Source organism: Rhizophagus irregularis, chromosome 7 (assembly GCF_026210795.1).
Source record: "Rhizophagus irregularis chromosome 7, complete sequence".
Lineage (NCBI taxonomy): Eukaryota > Fungi > Glomeromycota > Glomeromycetes > Glomerales > Glomeraceae > Rhizophagus > Rhizophagus irregularis.
The window spans coordinates 2457726-2478345 of record NC_089435.1 but is presented as its reverse complement, the minus strand read 5'-3'; the positions used below and the strand labels follow the sequence as shown (position 1 = coordinate 2478345).

Here is a 20620-nt window from a genome sequence, read left to right as displayed (position 1 = left end):
AAGTTCCGTTGATCTCCAATTTCAAAAGATATTGTAGCTGATACTTTTACTAAACAAATAATTCATTCTTTTTTTATGTATCTTTTTAGTGAATTATCTTGATATTATTTAGGAAAATACAGGGTTGATGATAAATTGTTCAGATATAATTGCATTATCTTCTAAGACAAACCCAAGCGTTATAACATCAGTGTTAATTTTGAACTTTTAATATTACGATTGATGAAAATGATCATGCACTTTCATATAATACGGAAATACTTAAATTATAGATAAGTAGTAAATTACATCAATCGTAATAATTTTTTGGTGGTGATACAAGACTTTGTTGTTTAAGTTTTTATAATACGAAATTGAGTTAAATCATTTTATGTGCGGTACAATGTTCAAAATTTTAGAGAATCGACTTAAATTCAAAAAAAAAAATATCTAAATTGAAAGTTCGTTAGTGAAAATTAGGTTTTAACGAAAAATAAATAAGATAAATAAATAAATTTCGTAAAAAAAAAAAAATTTTTTTTTGTTCAAAAAAAATGAGTTGTGACTCGTGATTATAAACTTTACAATTAAATTAATTAAATTTCTTATTTTAACAATGATTTATTTATAGAATAATAAAAGTTCAATTTGGTAATAAATTTATATTTTAAATAGTTAAAAATATAATCAAATTATTATTAAAAGACAATTCTAATTTTATCATTTTACTGCGCCATCATTTTTTTCTCGAAAAACTTATATCCTTCCATTTCAAATTCCAACTAATCTAAATTCCGCACAAAAGTAGTGATGTCAATAGCTGATCAGCCGTCTCAGAAAGTTTATTTGGGTATGAAAAAGTTTTTAAATCATATGAAGCATAATAATATATTATACATTCGGAATCATTAGAAGTATTCAGTAGGACAAATTTGACCCGTCGCGATTTAGACCCATAACCGTTTTAATTAAGCAATTAGTATTTATTTTCACTTTAGCTTAATAATAATGGTGACTGTAACTTAATTAACAAACTACGAAATTTTCAGTTACAGGAAGTAACGTTACTATTTTTAAATAAAAATTTTTATGACAAAAAATTTATAAAAATAAAAAAGTCATTTTATTCAATAAATTGCTTTTAACATGTACAAATAAGAGATAAAAATTTTAAAATTTGGTGATATATATATTTATACTGTATACACAAAGAAATCATAGTAAGAAATAAATAAAAATTTAAAGAATTTTAAAGATTAAAGTTTCAAATCATTCCACGTTCTTTTAACATTTGTTCAGAGACACTCCATAGTTTCTTTGCGATTTCTTGATCATCTGCTATTTTATTTGGTTCTTGTTCAATGCCTTCATCAAAATATTTTCCCGTTTCTTTATTTTCAAGAGAAAACTCAGGATATAGAACATTGGTAGCACCTTGCTCGGCTGTTATTCCGTTTAGTCTCGAAAGTGTATTTATGATAAAAGTTGAGATGGAAAAACCGGTATTCAAATGGGCTATGTTTGTTAAAATTACACCAGGATGATGCGAATATGTTGTAATATCTGCATATTTAAAAAATAAAATTATCGATTAAATTTTCTTTCATATGTTTATAATAAATTGTTTTCTTCTTTTAATACTTACGATCGTTTTGAAGCATACGACCTAATTCTTTACAAATAAGAATATTCTTGTTTTAACAAACAAGTATATATAATTAGTAAAAGCTATTAATATTGATTATTAAATAAAGATTCAACAAATAAATTTTAATTGGAAATCTTACCATTAACTTTGTATTTGCATAACCCTTAAGAGGGTTCCAGTAAGCACCTTTTTCAAGATTTAAATTATCAAAATCAATTTCTCCGAAATCGTTTGCTCTCGAGCTAGTAAGTACAATTTTTCCGGGTAATTCAGTAGAGACTGATTTCTTCATCGTATCCAATAATAATATGGTAAGCAAAAATTGTGATAAATGGTTGACCTAAAAAATAAATGTATAATCGTTAAAATTCGGTTATATTATATAAATGACTCGTAAAGAAAGATTACCTGAAATTGTAATTCCAAGTTATCCTTCGTTTTAAGGATTTGTCTTTTAGTTTCTATACCTGAAAGAATATTAATATTAATATCATACAAATGTCAAACGACGTGATTAAAATAAAAAAGGTATTATTTTCGTTCGAAGTCACGTGATGGGGTTTTTTTATCCGTAAAATATTGTAAATAAATCTTATTTACCTGCATTATTAATTAACATATGTAATTCTCCAACTTCATTAATGAATTTATTAGCAAAAGTTTTTACACTTTGTAAATCTGCTAAATCCATTTCCCAAATTTCAACATTATCTGTATGTCCTTTAAAAGATTTAAGATATTCTAATAATTTATTTCCTTTTTCTTTATTACGAGCGGGTAAGATCAAACGTTTTGGATTAAATCCAAATAAAATCTTTGCCATCTCTTTACCGATGCCTTCAGTTATAATTCATCAATAATTATTAAAACTTTTTAAAGTATTGATATAATTTTTAAAATTTTAAGAAAAATAATTACCATCAGTTGCACCAGTAAGAATTATAACATGCTTTGATAGATCGTAGTTGTCCGATAATTTGACGGGCATTATTTTTGTTAATAGTTGCGAATTAAACGAGAACGAGGATATTTTATACCGAATATTCAATATTATTCGTTTTATTTAGATAAAATAGCATGAATAACGTCGCTGCAATGTACGAAAAATTTCATTATTTCAATGATATGTCTGGCAACACCTAGCCATCCTTCTTTATTCGGATGATTGCGTGTACAGTACAATGTGCAATACAATCTCATATTATATGAGAGTTATTTAATAGTAGATGGGTAATGAACCAAAATAATGTGTAGATCCATCCTTTTTTGGATAGTTTCAGGCGGAATCATGCAATTCCAAATCGTAAAAGTCAATAGTAAATGAGTGCTGATCTCTTGTTACCTATTTATATATTGCTCGGGGTTCTGGTAAGGGGGTTGAAATATCACCAAACTGTGAAGCACCATACCCAATAAATGTGTTATTATGCAAACGTTCAAGATCATGTACCATATAAAAAGCATAGTAAACAATAGGTATTTTACAAAAATTAAATCTAAATGACGTAATGCGTCAAAAATATCAAAGATAATAATTTATCTAAAAATATCAGTATGTTAATAACGACATTATCCTATTTGGCTGCATAATAAATGAATGTTACATGAATGAATATATTTAAGTAATGAACTACAAATCATACTACCCTCGATACAATGGATTTCTCGATATAATGGATTTTTTGACAAATTTAACTAATGGAACGGATGGTTCCATTATATTAAATTTCGCTATGTATAAGACCAAACCGTTCGACATATTGCCACATGATTCATAGTTAATTTTAAGCAGATATCAAGATATTTTAATATTTCTTATTTTTATTTTTCACTCTTAATTTTACTAAATAATTTCTTTAATTACGTTATAATCTTTTAGTTGATGTTTCTGCCCTTGTTTCTGAAGAACGTTGCCATATTTTTATTGCATTACTTTATTTTAATTCATCTTTACTATTATTCAATGTTAATGCTCTTAGCTTTATAACATAATAATTCTAAATTTAATAGTTTCCAAATTTTTGGAAAGTAATTTAATTGATGTTCTATTTTTTCAACTTATATAAAAAGTGATTATAAATAAACTGGTTGTAATTATTTATAAGAAATTAATTTAATTAATTCATTTATATATAACAAGGATTTAATGGCGCAGTTGAGAAATCAAAAAATAGATCGATAATTTATAATAAAATATTTTTTGCTCTTATATAATTATGGTTAATATAGTATGTCTTTATAATTGAACATGTTCTGTATATACTATCATTGTATATTTTTTAAATTGAAATATTTACTATATCAGTAATTTAAATTTGTAGAAGTTTAATATAACTACATTCCTGATATAACTTTGTTCACTTATTTTCCAATTAAATAAAATTTAATTTTTAATCGTTCAGCGTTAGTTTTATTATTAAGTATTATGTAAGTGATTCATAAAAGATGATAAATCAAATTTTGGCAAAAGTAGAGTATAAATTAGATTAAAAAAGTAATATTATTTTTAATTTAAGATTATTTGGCATAATGATTTTTTTTGAATCCGTTAGATATAAATATTCAAATTTATAGCGCTGGCCAGAATTAAAATTGGCTGAATTAATATAGTCACATGACCGTTAGAAAATATAAAATGTTTCGGCTATAACAAGTTTAAATTTTGTGTGGAAAATATAGTCAAAAGCCTTTCATTGGTGTCAAAAAGCAGCAGAAATTCAGTTTCGAAGATAAATTACAATGTTAATATAATGTAAGTGCTATTTATTTCTCTCACAAAAAATTTGAGAGAAAATAAATTTAAACACGATAATTCTTATTATTCTAATTCTTTAAGAATTCTTGAACTTTGTAATTGCGCTTTAATTATTCAAACAATTTCGATTCTTATTAATCTAGCGGAATTAAAAATTTGTTTTCATAATTTGTTTAAAATGAAAAATAGTGTTGATGTTAATAATTTAAAAGAAATTTATTTACTAAAACTCGAAATTCTTTCTTTACTGAATTTTATCACTACCGTCAATCGATTGAAAATTTTCTAATTTGGATTGAAACTTTCTCAATATGAAAGAAATGAAAAAAAAACCTCTAAATTTTTTTTTAAAAAAGGCAACGTTTTTATTATATTTATATAATTCTAAACAACAATATAAATGTAAACTATGTAATGATACTTTTGATAAATCAGAATACTCTTTCTTTCATCTTATAATAAAACATTTTAAAAAAAAAATTTCAAATATGTTGTTGGAATGATTGTGATAGGAATCATTTATTCAATTTTATTCAAATAACGTAAAAGTATATATTCTAATAATAGAACCAAAAATAATTATGTGACTTATAATACTTTTAATTGAAAATAATAATACAAATTATAGTATTTTTCAATATGCCTTCAGGACTAGGGAGTTTATCTTCGTTATCTTCGAATGGAAGTTTGAGAGTCATCTGACCATCTAAGGCGTTAAAAATAAAATTGATTTCAAGTCTAACAGACTTAACTATTTCGTATGTAAGACTAAAGTTAAAAAAAAAATCATAAATTTTTTTTTTTTGATAATCTCTTAACAGATTTATTTTTTTATAGAAAAAAAATTTTCTTACGTAAATTACTGCGGTACTGCGGTACCATGGCTGAGGTAACTGATTGACTTTTTTGTTTGGTAATACTAAAAATCACGCTGTACGTTGTGCGACTATTCGGAGAAAAAAAATTTATATAATAGGCATACACAATAAAACTTTAACAATTGTTGCTTCTCATTTTTTTTTAACTTTAATACGTTCGATAATATCAAAATGCAAGATACCGAAAATACAAATAATACAAATGAATGGGTTAATTGGATTGAAGAAGCTGTTGATAAAGAACATTTAAAATTTTATGAATATGAAGGATTTAATAATATTCAACATATTGGTACTGGAGGTTTCGGAAACGTATATCGTGCAAATTGGAAAAATTCAGGAAAACTAGTTGCATTAAAATCGTTTATTAGTCTTAATAACTTCACCATGAAAGAAATCGTTCGTGAGGTATTTTAATGCAGTATAATACATTTTTTTTCGTCGATGTATTTTTATCTAATATATTTATTTCAAATATTTTATTTTTTTATTCAGTTAAAAATTCAACGTAAAGTTGATTTCCATGATAACATTATTAGTTGCTATGGAATAACAAAACTTGAGTTAGGTATTATTAACATCACATTTGATAAATATAATATTCTTTTAATCGCAAAATTTTACAAAAGTTTATTTAGTAATTACTTCTTTTATTCATTAGAAAATCATAATAATTATCGGTTAGTATTAGAATACGCCGACGGTGGTACTCTTCGAAGTTATTTAAAGAAAAATTTTAACAATCTTACTTGGGATGACAAATATAATATGGCATACCAGTTATCTTGTGCCGTATCATGCTTACATAATGAAAAAATAGTGCATCGTGATTTGGTAATGTATTTGTATTATTAATTTTAAAAAAAAAATTTAAATATATTTATATTTTTCTTTAATAGCACTCCTGTAATATACTAGTCCGTAATAACACAATCAAATTAGCAGATTTTGGATTATCTAAAAGAATTGGAACATCATCTAATCTTCAATCTAAATTATTTGGTGTGATTCCTTATGTCGATCCAAAAAGCTTTAGTAGACGAAGAGACAATAATAATCAATCAACACAAATGTTCTCATTAAATGAAAAAAGTGATATTTATAGTATAGGCGTATTATTTTGGGAAATATCTAGTGGGCAGCCTCCTTTTTATGTTGAGGATGAAGAATATGATGTTGGTTTAGCTGTGGAAATTTTACAAGGTCTTAGAGAAACTGTTGTTCCTGATACTCCTGAAGAATATATTAAAATTTATACCGGTGAGTAATATTTTAATTTTTAAATTTTATATTCTAAATATTATTAATTCTAAATTATGTTTGGTTTTAGAATGTTGGGATGGGGAACCAGATAATCGTCCAACTATATATCAAGTAGTTGATTGGCTAAAGGCAATAATTACAAAATCAGATGTAATAGTAGAAAATCATGAAATATCAAATGAACAAGAACTTAATGAGACTTCTTTAAGTACTAATAGTTCAGAATTACAAGGAGATTTATCTCAACTTATTCAAAATTTTGATAAAATGAATACTAAAGAAATTGATTCTATGGCAATATCAAGTGAACAAGAAAATCTTTCAACTGAAAAAGATTTTAACATTATAGTTGATGAAATAAATGATTTTATTTATAAATTAGAAAATAAAGGAATCAGTTTGAAATTATTAAAGCAGCAAGTTATTGAATATTTTAATAATCATAATTTAAATTCACAAGAATTTTATAATTGGTTATTAAATAATCAAAATAGTTCAAATTCTATTTTTATTCTTGGATATTTTAATTTTTATGGAATTATAACAAGTAAAAATGATGATAAAGCATTTAATTTGTTTATTAATGCATCAGAAAAAAATCATACATTAGCACAAAATTTTGTTGGTGAGTGTTATTTTTATGGATATGGAACTATAAAAAATAAAAAATTAGCTTTTGAATATAGTGAAAAAGCTGCAAATAATGGAAATATAGGTGCAGTGTATAATCTTGGTATTTTATATAAAAATGGAATTGGTGTTGAAAAAGATTATAATAAAGCTTTTGAATTGTTTAAACAATCAGCTGAAGAAGGACATATAATAGGATTAATGATGTTGGGATATTGTTATAATAATGGTATTGGAACTAAAATTGATAAACAAAAAGCATTTGAATTATATCAAAATGCTGCAAATTTAGGACATGATTTAGCACAATATAATCTTGCTTTAATGTATGAAAAAGGAAATGGAATTGCAAAAGATATAGATAAAGCGATTTATTGGTATGAAAAATCTGCCAAACAAGGATATGAGTCAGCAAAAAATAAATTAAAAAGACTTCAAAATAAGTTTTTTAATAAACTTTTCTCATTCAAATTTTAAAATTTTAGATCATTAGTTTACAGTATTTATTTTTATAAAAATTTACACAATAGTAAACACACTGCCCTAAAATAATGATAGTTAAAATTTTTACCTATTTTATTCTATATACATTCTTTTATAATTAAACATATTTGGTGCTGTTATGATATTTTCAATTAAAATGACTTTCAACATCGGAAATTTTAAAATGTAGAAGTTTAATGTTGCATTTCTTTCTATTTTCGAAAAATAAATTTATATAGGAACCGAAAAAGTTCAATTTGTAAAAGATAATAAAAAGTAAACATAAATTTAGAGCTAAGTTAAAAACCGTTACTAGTTGATTTTTAATATTTTATATAAAATGATTTCTATCAAAATCGTTCCGGTTTCTTTCAGTTTCCCATAAAAAAAAAAAATTAAATATATAACTAAATAAAAAAAGTTATTAATCCTAACAATACTAATCTAAAAATTACTATGAATACTTATAATTTAGTGGATTTGATAAATAGTGGAATTTTACAACAAGTAAATAAAAATTAATATTTCAGACACAAAAATTTTCATTTTATTATTGTATTACTGTTATCAATATTGTACGAAAATATTTTTAGTATTACAATTCTAATTATAACAGATAATATACTTTTCTGGAATTTTCTTCACATCTTTAGTTAAACTAGGTTTCAATAGGATTTTTGATTTTTTTTATTATTTATTCAGAAAATAAACATATATCTGATGGCTAATAACTATATACAAACCTACATTTATATATTTTCTTTAAAATTCTGCTTATCTTTACCAGTCTTAGCACGTTTTTTCTTCCTCATTTTCGGGAAGCCTTATCGAACAAACTGTATTTATTCACCGTACTCTTTTAATTCTTCTTTCGTCGGTCTTTTTGTTTCCTAATACATTACTTTCAACGATTGTCCCATAACTATAAATTTTTGTCTGTCTAAATTTTTCTTCTTAATATCTTCTATCACGTGATTATTTCTCTCCTTTTGTTTACTTGTCTAAAGTCTAAACTCACTAATTATCTGTCTGTACCACCTCTTCTTGATTCGTATATTCATCTAACTTCTTTCGTTGTTTCATCATTCAGCATCCCTAATCTATATTTTATTCACTATAAGATTTTTTGGTGTAATAGGGGGGGAAAATGTATAATATTGTAGTAAAGAAAACCGGGTAATCTCAGTCTGTTACACAAGAGCGCGATCGATCTTTAATATATTTTGTGCCTCGTATAATAGGATAGCATAGCAACACGTTGCTTTGTAATATATAGATAAATTGATTTGTAGTAAATAATTTATTCTTTAATATTCACGCGCTTCATAAGAGTTTAAAAAAAAAAATTAATGACTCTAAATATGAACGTTATGCCGATCATTTTCAAAAAAGAATATAATTTTTGACGAAAATTTTTTTTTTTTTAAAAAAAAGTATATGATGTTCACTATAAAAGATTTTAAAATACACATTACATCACAATCGGATTTATTTAATCACACATTTAGGGATAAATTTTCATATATTTCGGAAAAAGGAAAGATAAAGGCGCGATTTGTCAAAGATAGCCAAAGTTTACTTCCATGTCAGATTATTTCCTTTTACAAAAATTTTTAATAATTCGTTTATATACTAACAAGAGGTCATTTTCATGGGGGAGCTTGACATGCTTTTAAAAGATCTTTTAAGTGAATGTTATTGTAAAAAAAAAACGACTTCAATTTATAAATATACAACTAGAAAGAGAAATAAGAAAATTTTAATTCATGGTAAATGGATAGAATTTTGGTTAATTTAGTTGTAGTATTTAAAATTCTTTTAGATTTGTAAGTTAAAGATATAAAAACTACAAAAAATGTGAAATTAGTCAAAAAAAAAACCACAAATAGCTATAAATTGATAGGTACTAACACATTAGTTTAGGTTAATTTTTCGGTCTGCAGCTGTGTTATTAGGTATTCATTCAATTTTAGTTACGTTTTAGCGTAACATAGTGGTCTGGTATAGTACCCCATACACTAATAGTATTTTAGTAGATAGAAGGATATGAAATTTATTCAGTATGAAACAGCGCAGTTCATGAATCGAACCAGATGAACCTGATTCAGTTCAAACTTTTTTTTCGAACTGAACCGAATTCATCAGCAGTCTGGATTTGATTTGTTAAATAAATCTACTATTTACGCTCATCAAAATTAAAACGTATTTCTGGCAATCCGGTTAATATATACTTTTCAATAAATATGATTTAAAAAAATGAAATCTAAAGTTATGTTTCAATTCACTTCCATTTATTATAAATTAGTTAGTTGAAATTGACATCACTGAACAGAATATTTGAACTAACAGGACCCAGAAATATATATATAGGGGTCAGGTGGCGAAAAATTTTTTTACTATGAGCTGTACGCAGAGACTTTTTATATGAGTAGTACGCATAATTGACACCTGATATTGAAAATCCTGCAAAAATACGCAAATAAAATTTCAGACATTGAGTAATTAATTATTTTATCATGGCTTCTATATTATTTAAAACCAAGTACTAATGTGAAAAAATAGAATTTACCATTTTTTTAATAATATTTATCTAAAATTTCACTTTTTAACCCTTAGAAATTTCTTTCAATTAATACTAAATATTACAATGCGGTTAATTAAATAAGTACATACAGTAAATATATTATATATAAAATTAGCCAAATTTAGGCCAAAAATACGCAAACTAATTTTTTTACATATAAAAATTTTGATAAAAAATACGCAATCTTGATGACCTAACTATAGATGAAAAATTCTAAAATTGTACACAAATCAAAACTTTACTCCACTATGATGGCGACGCATCTGTGTACCCTACCCCTGTATATATATTTCTGGGTCCTGAACTAACTAACCATAGTTTAGTTCACTCAGTGATAGCTGAACCAAACTAGTTATCATATGATAATCAGTGCGACATTCTGACCGGAACATACTTGTACGAGTTTAATACTATATTTAGATTAAAAGATCATCAATTTCAGACGAAACTGTGTTACATGTATCAGTATATTGATAATAACATTTTTATAAAATTGTTAATAAATACATCATTCTTTCTTCGTCCCGAATATTGTAAAATGAAATGCAGTATATGTGAAAAATCTACAATTCAACGTTGTTCGAGATGTCATACTAAGTATTACTGTAGTAAATCGTGCCAAAAAAAGGACTATTCTAATCATGTACAAGAGTGTCCTTCAAAGTCTGTGAATATTCTTGTTGATTATGTTTATAAAGATTTGATTCCTATTGACAACGCAGTGCGATATGAATACGGCTTTTACAACTGCATGCATCCCGGGGAACTATCAAAGCTTTTAGGCTTGTATCAGGGCCTTATAAAGTATTTAAATTGCAGTAAATCTCAGCTCCATTCATGGTGGGAAAGTGGGAATTTGGCATTTCACATTAAAAAGACTTTTGAAGATGCGAACTTCATCAACGCATACTATCAATGGTTCTTAAAAAATGAACATGTGTTACATGGTCTACGAAAATACGAGGGCGAAAAATCTGATAAAGAAATAGCGGATAAGGTTTATGGAATGGTTAAACCATATCTTTCCGAGCATGATCAAACAATTCCCATCAAATCTCTTCCAGAATCAAAACGTAATGTTTTTGCATTCTATGTGACAATACTCTGTGGATATATTGTAAAGATTGAAGAACAAAATTGGATTGACTTTGGGTTTTGCTCCTGTAAATCTGGTGATGATTACAATGATTACTTAAGATTGACGGAAGAAAATCGGTTGGCTAGTTTTTATGAAGATCTAATCGTTCAAAAAGGCTGTAAGGTCGATGAATTCCATGATGCTTACTTATCTGGAACAATATTGAATTTGTTAAGGAGAAATTGTAGCAGTAATGATTGCAATTGGCTATCAGAAAACAAGATAGAAGTTCGTGGATACCATCAACCAAATAAAAGTGTTTACGATCTCAAGCAGTATGCGTTGAGTGAATCTGCACGTCTCGTGCCTCCTGTGTATGTAGATTATGGCTTTATAAATTGTCGTACGGAAGATGAGAAAAGGCAATTTAAACATATGTATAGGAAGTTAATCAAAACTCCTCGATTTGATCCACGGGATTTACATGAAGCTTGCTTAGCAGGAAAAATATTTGATTATGTCAAATCCATTCTTCCTGATGAAGTATTGAAAGCCGAGCTCTTTAAAAATCCGTATCCTTTGAAAGATATTTGATCAACCAACTGATTATATTTTATGTATTTGTTATTTGTATTTGCACCGTTTCATATATATATATATATTTGCCTTTTAAGAAATTGAATATTTATGTGTATTTTTTATTCTAACCAATCATTAAATAAATAACATGATATCTCACTTGTGAATCAAATTTGTCCAATTACAATTTACGCTTTTATAACACTAATGATGGGGGCGCAAAAATGATATTCTTTGCAAAAATCAAAGAAATTTATATATAATAATTTGTGTAATATTTAAGATGATAATACATAAAAAACCATAAAATAACTAATATAAAAAAAAAATTAGATTATATGTGTAGTGTACTAAATTTTGTCATTAAGAGTACTGCTAGAAGTTATAATGAACAAGCGCTATAAAAATTCATGAAGCCATATGCATTCTTATAAATAAAATAAAATCATAGCTTGTAAGCGCCGTTATGAAATATCGCGCATATCATTTAAAACAATGCACGTTGCGCCAACTGCACGGACCCAATCGATCCAATCTCCATCACGGTTGCGATTTGAAAGATTAATTTAGAGAAGAAAGTGATTAATGGTCATATTTTTATGAGTAGAAATGATTATGATAAATATTGTCTATATTTTGGATCATTTTTATTAAAACGTTGGCAGTAACAATATAAATAAAGAATAAGATGAAAATATCAACTATCATCTACAGTTACCATCTTTTTATTATTATTTCTTTAGTATGTTATACTTTCAATTCCTTCATTAGTAAGAACTGACATGACTTTTTTATGTTTGATCACTTTTGTACACTTTGCTATATTTTTTTCCCACGTATTTTCTTTCAATTTAAAAAATCGTGAATCACAAAAAAACAAATGATGTAACATTACTTAAAAGTTTAAAATGTAAGATCTAATTATAAATTTGTTTATTTTTGTTACGTACGCATATTTTTTTAATTTTTAATTTTAAATTGATTTTGAGGGTTTTTTATGATTCGCTACTCGCATCGACAATTCTAGATCTAAACACATCAGAGGATTATAGATCATCCCAATAATGATAATAATAGATAAGCGATTATCGACTTTGACCTTAGTGATACTCCATAAATATATTATGTTTATAAAAGTTGATATATGACCATGGACGGTCATAATTTATTAAACTGATTTTCGAACTGAACTAATTCACACTCAATTTGTTCACACTTTGAATCAGTGAATCACGATTCAGTTGAAGCACAACTTTTTTCTCGAAATAAACCAAACTAAAAAAATTTATCAATTTCCTTTGATTTGTTGCTTTTATACTGTATAATTAAATAAATTTAATATTAAATTTTACATAAATCATTTACACTCAAAATTAAAACATAATCAATATTTATTAATAAATTTATTTACAATTAAAAATGGAACAAAAAATTTATAGAATTTGTTTAAATAAAATAAAAAAACTTTTTACAGTAAATTTATTACGTTACCAATTATTTTCATCATAATTAATTGATATTGAATCGAATTTTCATCAAAAGATTTTATTATAGTTCAGTTCGGTTTACTGGATTGAACATTTGAAATAAAACCATCGCTCAAAAGATAAACCATTTCAGTTTTGGTTCGAGTTTAAACCATGATCATTAATTAATTTAAAAAAATCTTATTAACGTTTTCGTACTAATTTTTACATTTCTTAAAAAAAACACATCGCTGATAAGGTTAGACCACTGTGTACAAAGAAAATTAAATAATAATGTAAGCATGTTTCAATGATTTTAATGTTTATATATTGAGTATCATTATTATCATACGATAACTTGTGCGACATTCTGACGGAACGTACTTGTACGAGTTTAAACTATATTTAGATAAAATTTCGGACCGTCATGGGGCTTAATTGTGTTACATGTATCAGTCAATATTTATATATTTATATTGACATTTTTTACGAAATTGTTGGTAAATACATCATTCTTTTTTTCGTCTCGAATATTGTAAAAAAAAATGAAATGCAGTATATGTGAAAAACCTACAACTCAACGTTGTTCGAGATGTCATACTAAGTATTACTGTAGTAAATCGTGCCAAAAAGAAGACTATCCTAATCATGTACGAGATTGTCCTTCAAGGTCTGCGGAAATTCTTGTTAAGGATGTTTTTAGTGATACACTTCCCACGAACTACGCGGTGCGATATGAATACGGCTTTTGCAATTGCGTATATCCTGAGGAAGAATCAATGCTTTTAGGCTTGTATGGTGGTCTTATAAAGTATATAGAATGCAGTGCTTCTCAGCTCCATTCATGGTGGAAAAGTGGAAATTTGCCATTTCACATCAAAAAGGCTTTTGAAGATTCGAACACCACTAGCGGATACTATCAATGGTTCTTAAAAAATGAACATGTGTTGCAGGGTCTACGAAAATACGAGGGCGAAAAATCTAATAAAGAAATAGCGAATAAGCTTCATGCAATGGTTAAACCATATCTTTCCGAGCATGATCTAACAGTTCCCATCAAATCTCTTCCAGAAACAAAACGTATTGTTTGCTTGTTCTATATAACTATACTCAGTGATCATATTCCGGGGATTGATCAACAAAATTGGATTGACTTTGGGTTTTGTTCTTGTAAATTTGGTAGTGATCATTTAGGAGAGATAGAAGAAAGACGGTTGGCTGATTTGTATAAGGAACTAATTATTCAAGAGGACTGTAAGGTCGATGAATTCCATGATGCTTACTTATCTGGAACAATATTGGATTTATTAAGGAAATATTGTAGCAGTAATAATTGTAATTGGTTATCAGAAAACAAGATAGAAGTTCGTGGGCATAATCAACCAAATAAAAGTGTTTACGACCTCAAGCAATATGCGCTAAGCGAATCCGCACGTCTCGTACCTTCCGTGAATGTAGATTATGGCTTTATTAATTGTCGTACGGAAAGTGAGAAAAGACAACTTAAACATACATATAGGAAGTTAATCAAAACTCCTCGATTTGATCCACGAGACTTGCATTATGCTTGCATAGCAGGGAAAACATTCGATTATGTCAGATCAATACTTCCTAATGAAGGATTGAAAGCCAATCTCTTTAAAAATCCGTATCCTTTGAAAGAAATTGATTAATCTTCTACTAGTGCTGATGATACTTATTATTTATATATGATCTTGTCATTTTATGTATGTCATATATTGACTATATATTTTTAAAAAACCTTCTATATATATTGTATGTATACTTTTTTATATTCTTACCAATCTTTTAACTTATTTATTTAACCTATATGTACTTAAATAAACAACGCAATATAACTATAACTTACACGTTATAATATTGTGATGTAAAACATCATTTTGATAAAAAGCTTAGTATGTGCTACATCGATAGTAAATGAACAAATTTATTTATTTAATTTAGAAGAATTAGTTTATGTGAAGAATATTTATAAATTGTTAATTTTTATAATAAAATCGGTTATTACTACAGTAAATTTCTGGTTTAATAATTAATATAATACTAAATGTTTATAAATTTATATAACCATCTTTTTTACATCTTACTATCATCATCATATTTCCAAATTAAAAATTTATCATCGACAAATTTCCTAAGATTATTTGTTTTAAATTTATTTTCAAAACCTTTATAAATTGTATCTTGATCTTTTCTACTTTCTTGCCATTCTTCAAAATTTTTTGATCTTCCAATATAATAAATATATTTCGGATCCGGTTCATGAGGTCGCAAGTGAATATGATGTAATGCTTCATAATCAGCTATTTGGTTTGCTCTATATCTTAATAAAGCTTGTCTTCCTTTTGTCGCTGCTTGTTCATATATACCACTGAAAAATTATGAAGAATAATTTTTTTTTTTTTTAGTATAAAAATGTATTGTGTGTAATACTTTTATATATACTTGTATATATAGATCTCTCTTACCTCATTAAAGTGATAAACATATTTTGTAAAATAGTTATAAGGAAGATACTCGCAATTAAACTTAATACATCAATAGCCCAAAAGTCAAATACATCACTTTGTATCCAGTTACCAAGATATGTAGCTTTCATTGATGTTAGAAATTCGTAAAATGGGTTGTCATTAGTGTTACGTGGATCAAAATCGGATTTAATATCAATATTAAATCTTTCATTTGTTGTAGTGCTTATAGCGTTCCCACTAAATGTATTATCATTGATCTTAATTATCTCCGGATTTTTAAGTAAGACTAACCTATAAATAATAATTATAATAATAATAAGTTAAATTTTTTTAAAAAAAGTACTTTTTTATATATAAGAAATGAAAACTTGGATACGATCATAACATTGTGTGTGCGAACGCAATGATTAGCAAAATCATGAATAAAATGAACGGAAATACATTTTTTATAATGATTATAATATAATATATGTAAATCGACATATCTAAAGATAATAATAATAATAATAAATTAAAATCTGATAAATAAAATATATGATATATAACATTATTTGTACTTGCATGATATCAATCGGAGATATAGGATCTAAATCAGATAAGATATTAGTAAATGTTTTGATAATTAAAAAAAGATGACATTTTAAAGACTTACAAATTCAATCCAAAGTAAAAAAATTGAGAAAGTTATTCCAACAACTAATCCTCTTTCGACTACTTTAACACTTCCAAATCCATCAGAAAATTGAAAATGAGTAAGCATGATAGTCATTACAACTGTTGGAAGTATAATCGATAGACAATCGAAATAGTTATAAATATTGGTAAAATATCTCATTCTATAATGAGCTAATTGTATGACTTCTGTTATCATTAAATATAACGCTAAATAATAAAATAATACAATTAGCGTTAATAAACAAACTTGGAATTTTCCTCCTACAATTTCATGAATTAAATACGCCCAACTAACAACCCCAAAACCAATAGCATAGATTATAAATCTAAGAAAAAGAAGTATAAAGAAAGCTCTTGCTTTTCTCCAACGAAAGTCGATAATCGCTTCTGTAGCTGGATTATCGTACATATCATCATCATTTTCGTATTTAATGACTTTTGCAAACGGGCTTAGTAAGTGATTATCGGATTTACCAACTTTGTAAAGTCGAGGGATGAATATAAACAAAAAAATATTCGTTATAATTTTCCCAATACCATAATCCGCAGATTTTCTATTATCTTTTTTAATTTCATTAGGAGTAACAGTAAACTCTGGAAGAGGCACAACACGTAAAGCTATAGGTGGTTTTTGATAATGAGTTTTGTAGAACCAACAAGAAACCTTATCAAAGATTCTTTTGCAAGGGACTTGCTGAATCCATGATTCTTTATCTGATTTCAATGTGTCTTCGGGCCTGAATGCCACAAATGTTTTGTCCTGAAAATGTCTTGATTGACAGCTCTTTGGAATAATATCATAGGGATCTTGTGCTGAAAGGTGGCCTTGATTCGCAAAGCATTCCTTGCGAAACAATTTTCTAGCATAATCATCTATATATAAAAAGCGTAAGATTCACAAATATATTTATTATAAGTGTAAAAATATAACATTAGAAACACACCATAATGATATTTGTATAGTAAAGGAAGAGCCTTAGAAACTGTGCACATCCAACCAGCAGATTCTTTTGCGTGTCTCGAATAATATTCCAGAAGATACGCAACAATAATTGTGTCTTTGAGTTCGCGCCCTATAAAATAAACATATAGACTTTCTAAGTATTCTTAATACAGCACCAACAAACGCGTTTATAAATAACATTACCTCTACAGTGGAGAATTGCCCATTCTAGATCATTAGTTAGTACCGTTTTCATAGGTTTGGATTTATCATTACTACTTTCAAAACTCCTTGGTATATGTATATGTCTCATATTATCATCATCACTTTCCTCGTTTCCAAATAGAATAAACTTAATCAAATGATCACTATCACCAAGAATTAAACTTCTCATGACATTATGTCGAACATCCAGCAATCTATATTCATCAGGTTTGTGATCAATGAATCTCCAGATTATATTATTAATATATACAACCATCTCCTCGTACTAAAAGAAAAATTTTTTTTTTTTTAAAAAAATAATAGCAATCATGACAATAACATCTTAATTAATATCTTTTAATTAGAAATAACTTACGCAGTGCTTACTAAAATAATTTATTAGTTCTTTTGCACGTTTGTTGAGATGTTCCAGTGCTTCACACGCATATCTTACCCCATTCAAATTTTTATTAATATCTTGCCATTCAATTATTTTTTTCTTCAATGTGCCACTTTCGCACCAATTTACTTTCAAGTAAAAATAATCAAGTCCAAATATAATATTTTCAATTTGCAATCTATTTTCATGTTTTTCTTGATCCACGGGAATTCCGTTTGCCCAAATAAATTCGAGAAATGGTTCTCCTTCATTAGGAAGTTTACCTTCATAAATTGGATCTGATCCTAATTTGAATCGATGCCAAATTTGCACAGTCGACCTACCAACTATAAGTTGTAAAGTTTCATTCTCATTATCACGAAGACAGAATGAATTTCTTTCACAGCTGCCCGTTATCCATGGCTCTTTTGACTTAACTATTGGATCGAAATCTTTTGTACTTTTATCAAAGTAATAAGTATGATTAGGTGAAGAATTTTCTTTATTTCCATAATTCTCCATTTTAATTTTATCTAATGTTGTTGTACCATTTATTTTTACATGACTTTTTCGTTGATTTTTTATTTTAGTATCAATTATTTTTAAGAATGACGTAACTTCACCCTTATCATTTATTTGCAAAATATTTCCTGAAGTTCTTGTCCAATTTAAGTTAAAATCTTCTATTGTGAGTGATTTATCTAACAATATTGGAGTAATTTTGCAAGTATTATATATGTCCCAAATGAGAACCTTCATTTTTTCTTCTCCAATTTTCTCACCGACTATAAGTAACTTTTCATCATTCTCGATAAATTCTAATGAATGTATTTTGTCTAATTCTCCATGAAAATTTTTCGCCGAAAATTCCAAACCATTCTCTATAAAATGCAACCTAATAAAAAATTGAAAAAAAAAATAAATTTTTTAGTATGAAATAATATGATGTGACGGATGTGACATCGAATGATCACTCACTTAATGGAATGTAATCCTCGAGTAAAACAGAATTGTAATTTCTGCTTACTAACTGAAAAAGTATATTTATTATACTTTCTTAAATGTTTGTCCCTGTTTTCTGTTCTTTTCGCCATAGTTACATGTTTCATTTTTATCAGATCATATACTACAATAAAAAAAAAAAATTATTATTCGTTTTATTAGAAAATTTGCGTTATAATTTTTACCTTCAAGTGCCTGTACTCCATTTTTATAATGCTCAACCAATAAATATTTATCGTAAAGACTGGTTATAAGTTTTTCCATGCAAATCGGAAAACTTGGAGTTTTATCTAATTCAAGTTTGATACTTTTAGGATATTCAAATTTTTCAGTTAAAGTAAATTCTATAGCAACTCCTTTAATATATTCAAAATTATATATCCCATCAAAACTTAATACGAGAAATTTTTTTAAAATTTCATTAAATTCATCATCATTAAAATCTGATTCCAAATCTTCTATGAATCTTGGTATTCCCGAAACACATTCACAATGATAATAAGTCAGATTATAATTATAATCAATATTGTAAATTGAATTTTCAAAATCTTTTTTTTTATTTTTGTCTTTTGGTTTGACATTTAATTTAAGACGATAAATGACTGTTCCTTTTTTAAGATTAAGAGGTACTGTCGTGTTTTGAGCCATGTTCACGGTATGACAATTTAAATTAAAGTCGTACTTTTCCACATTTTTTTTCTTATAATTAATTTTGTTGTTAACATCTGTTCGAGATACTTTATCATCTGTTCGAGATATTTTATTATCTGTTTGAGATTCTTTATCATCTGTTTGAGATTCTTTATCATCTGTTTGAGATTCTTTATCATCTGTTTGAGATACTTTATCATCTGTTTGAGATACTTTAATATCTGTTTGAGATACTTCATCCATTCGAGATATTTTATCCTCTATTCGAGATACTGCTATAAAAATAAAGTATTCGCCACTTGGATATTTTTGTAGATTTGACAAATCAATGGACCATTTATATATGTCATTTTTATCAATGGAAGAGGTATTAATTTTTGTTTCGATTTTACTATCAGATTCAGATTCGTAAAGCTGATCAATAGTTAAATTATTATTGATTTTAAAACAAGCGATCTTTTCAGTGATTTCATTGGACACGTTGGGCTTGTCTTCTGAAGAAGTCTCGTTTTCATTGTCCTTGGAGATTACAAATGGTCTATAATCAGTATTTTTTAATACTTTAATTAAGAGATTTACTAATTTATGAGACAAGAAAAAAAAATTTAATGTGAGCAACGTTTCAAATGAGTTCAAATAAATAAATAAATAAAGGGAAAGAAATATAACCCGTATCAAATGTGACAACAAATCTTCCATCTAGACTAATTGCGATTTGGTAATGGTTTATTGTTTTGGAAGAAGGTGGTGCTTTTGCGTAATTACTGGAAGATGCACTACTAAAAGTTTCTGACATTTTATAAAATTATTTTTTTTGAAAGTTCAATAATTAATTTTTTGATAAATGATTAAAAAAATAGTGTATTTATAATAATGACGATAAATCTTACCGCAGCGATTCCTACTATGAAATTCCGTCATAGTCATCATA

At 26.6% G+C, this 20620-nt stretch overlaps 5 protein-coding genes across 5 annotated transcripts; 3 read left to right on the top strand and 2 right to left on the bottom strand.

Annotated features, from left to right (window-relative positions):
* Window positions 1-1099: 1099 nt before the first annotated feature.
* Window positions 1100-2615, bottom strand: OCT59_027339 (uncharacterized protein; the record flags this gene model as incomplete). Its single annotated transcript, XM_025321992.2, has 6 exons — window positions 1100-1542; window positions 1625-1670; window positions 1767-1967; window positions 2036-2094; window positions 2228-2464; window positions 2546-2615. 6 exons carry the CDS (start codon window positions 2613-2615, stop codon window positions 1244-1246), a joined length of 912 nt encoding a protein of 303 aa, XP_025167414.1. The 3' UTR covers window positions 1100-1243.
* A 2816-nt stretch (window positions 2616-5431) lies between these two features.
* On the top strand, window positions 5432-7630 carry OCT59_027338 (uncharacterized protein; the record flags this gene model as incomplete). Its single annotated transcript, XM_025332776.2, has 5 exons — window positions 5432-5668; window positions 5756-5828; window positions 5922-6094; window positions 6160-6520; window positions 6591-7630. 5 exons carry the CDS (start codon window positions 5432-5434, stop codon window positions 7628-7630), a joined length of 1884 nt encoding a protein of 627 aa, XP_025167413.2.
* Window positions 7631-10741: 3111 nt separating this feature from the next.
* OCT59_027337 (uncharacterized protein) lies at window positions 10742-12053 on the top strand. The gene has a single exon (XM_025321991.2). The coding sequence runs from the start codon at window positions 10759-10761 to the stop codon at window positions 11890-11892; it is 1134 nt and encodes a 377-aa protein (XP_025167412.1). The 5' UTR covers window positions 10742-10758; the 3' UTR covers window positions 11893-12053.
* A 1787-nt stretch (window positions 12054-13840) lies between these two features.
* On the top strand, window positions 13841-15400 carry OCT59_027336 (uncharacterized protein). The gene has a single exon (XM_025309618.2). The coding sequence runs from the start codon at window positions 13889-13891 to the stop codon at window positions 15014-15016; it is 1128 nt and encodes a 375-aa protein (XP_025167411.2). The 5' UTR covers window positions 13841-13888; the 3' UTR covers window positions 15017-15400.
* On the bottom strand, window positions 15266-20485 carry OCT59_027335 (uncharacterized protein; the record flags this gene model as incomplete). The annotated part of the gene is made up of 11 exons (XM_025321990.2): window positions 15266-15735; window positions 15833-16126; window positions 16221-16320; window positions 16397-16421; window positions 16488-17383; window positions 17455-17583; window positions 17658-17943; window positions 18034-18931; window positions 19015-19162; window positions 19224-20267; window positions 20359-20485. The coding sequence occupies 11 exons, from the start codon at window positions 20483-20485 to the stop codon at window positions 15441-15443; spliced, it is 4242 nt and encodes a 1413-aa protein (XP_025167410.2). The 3' UTR covers window positions 15266-15440.
* Window positions 20486-20620: the final 135 nt, after the last annotated feature.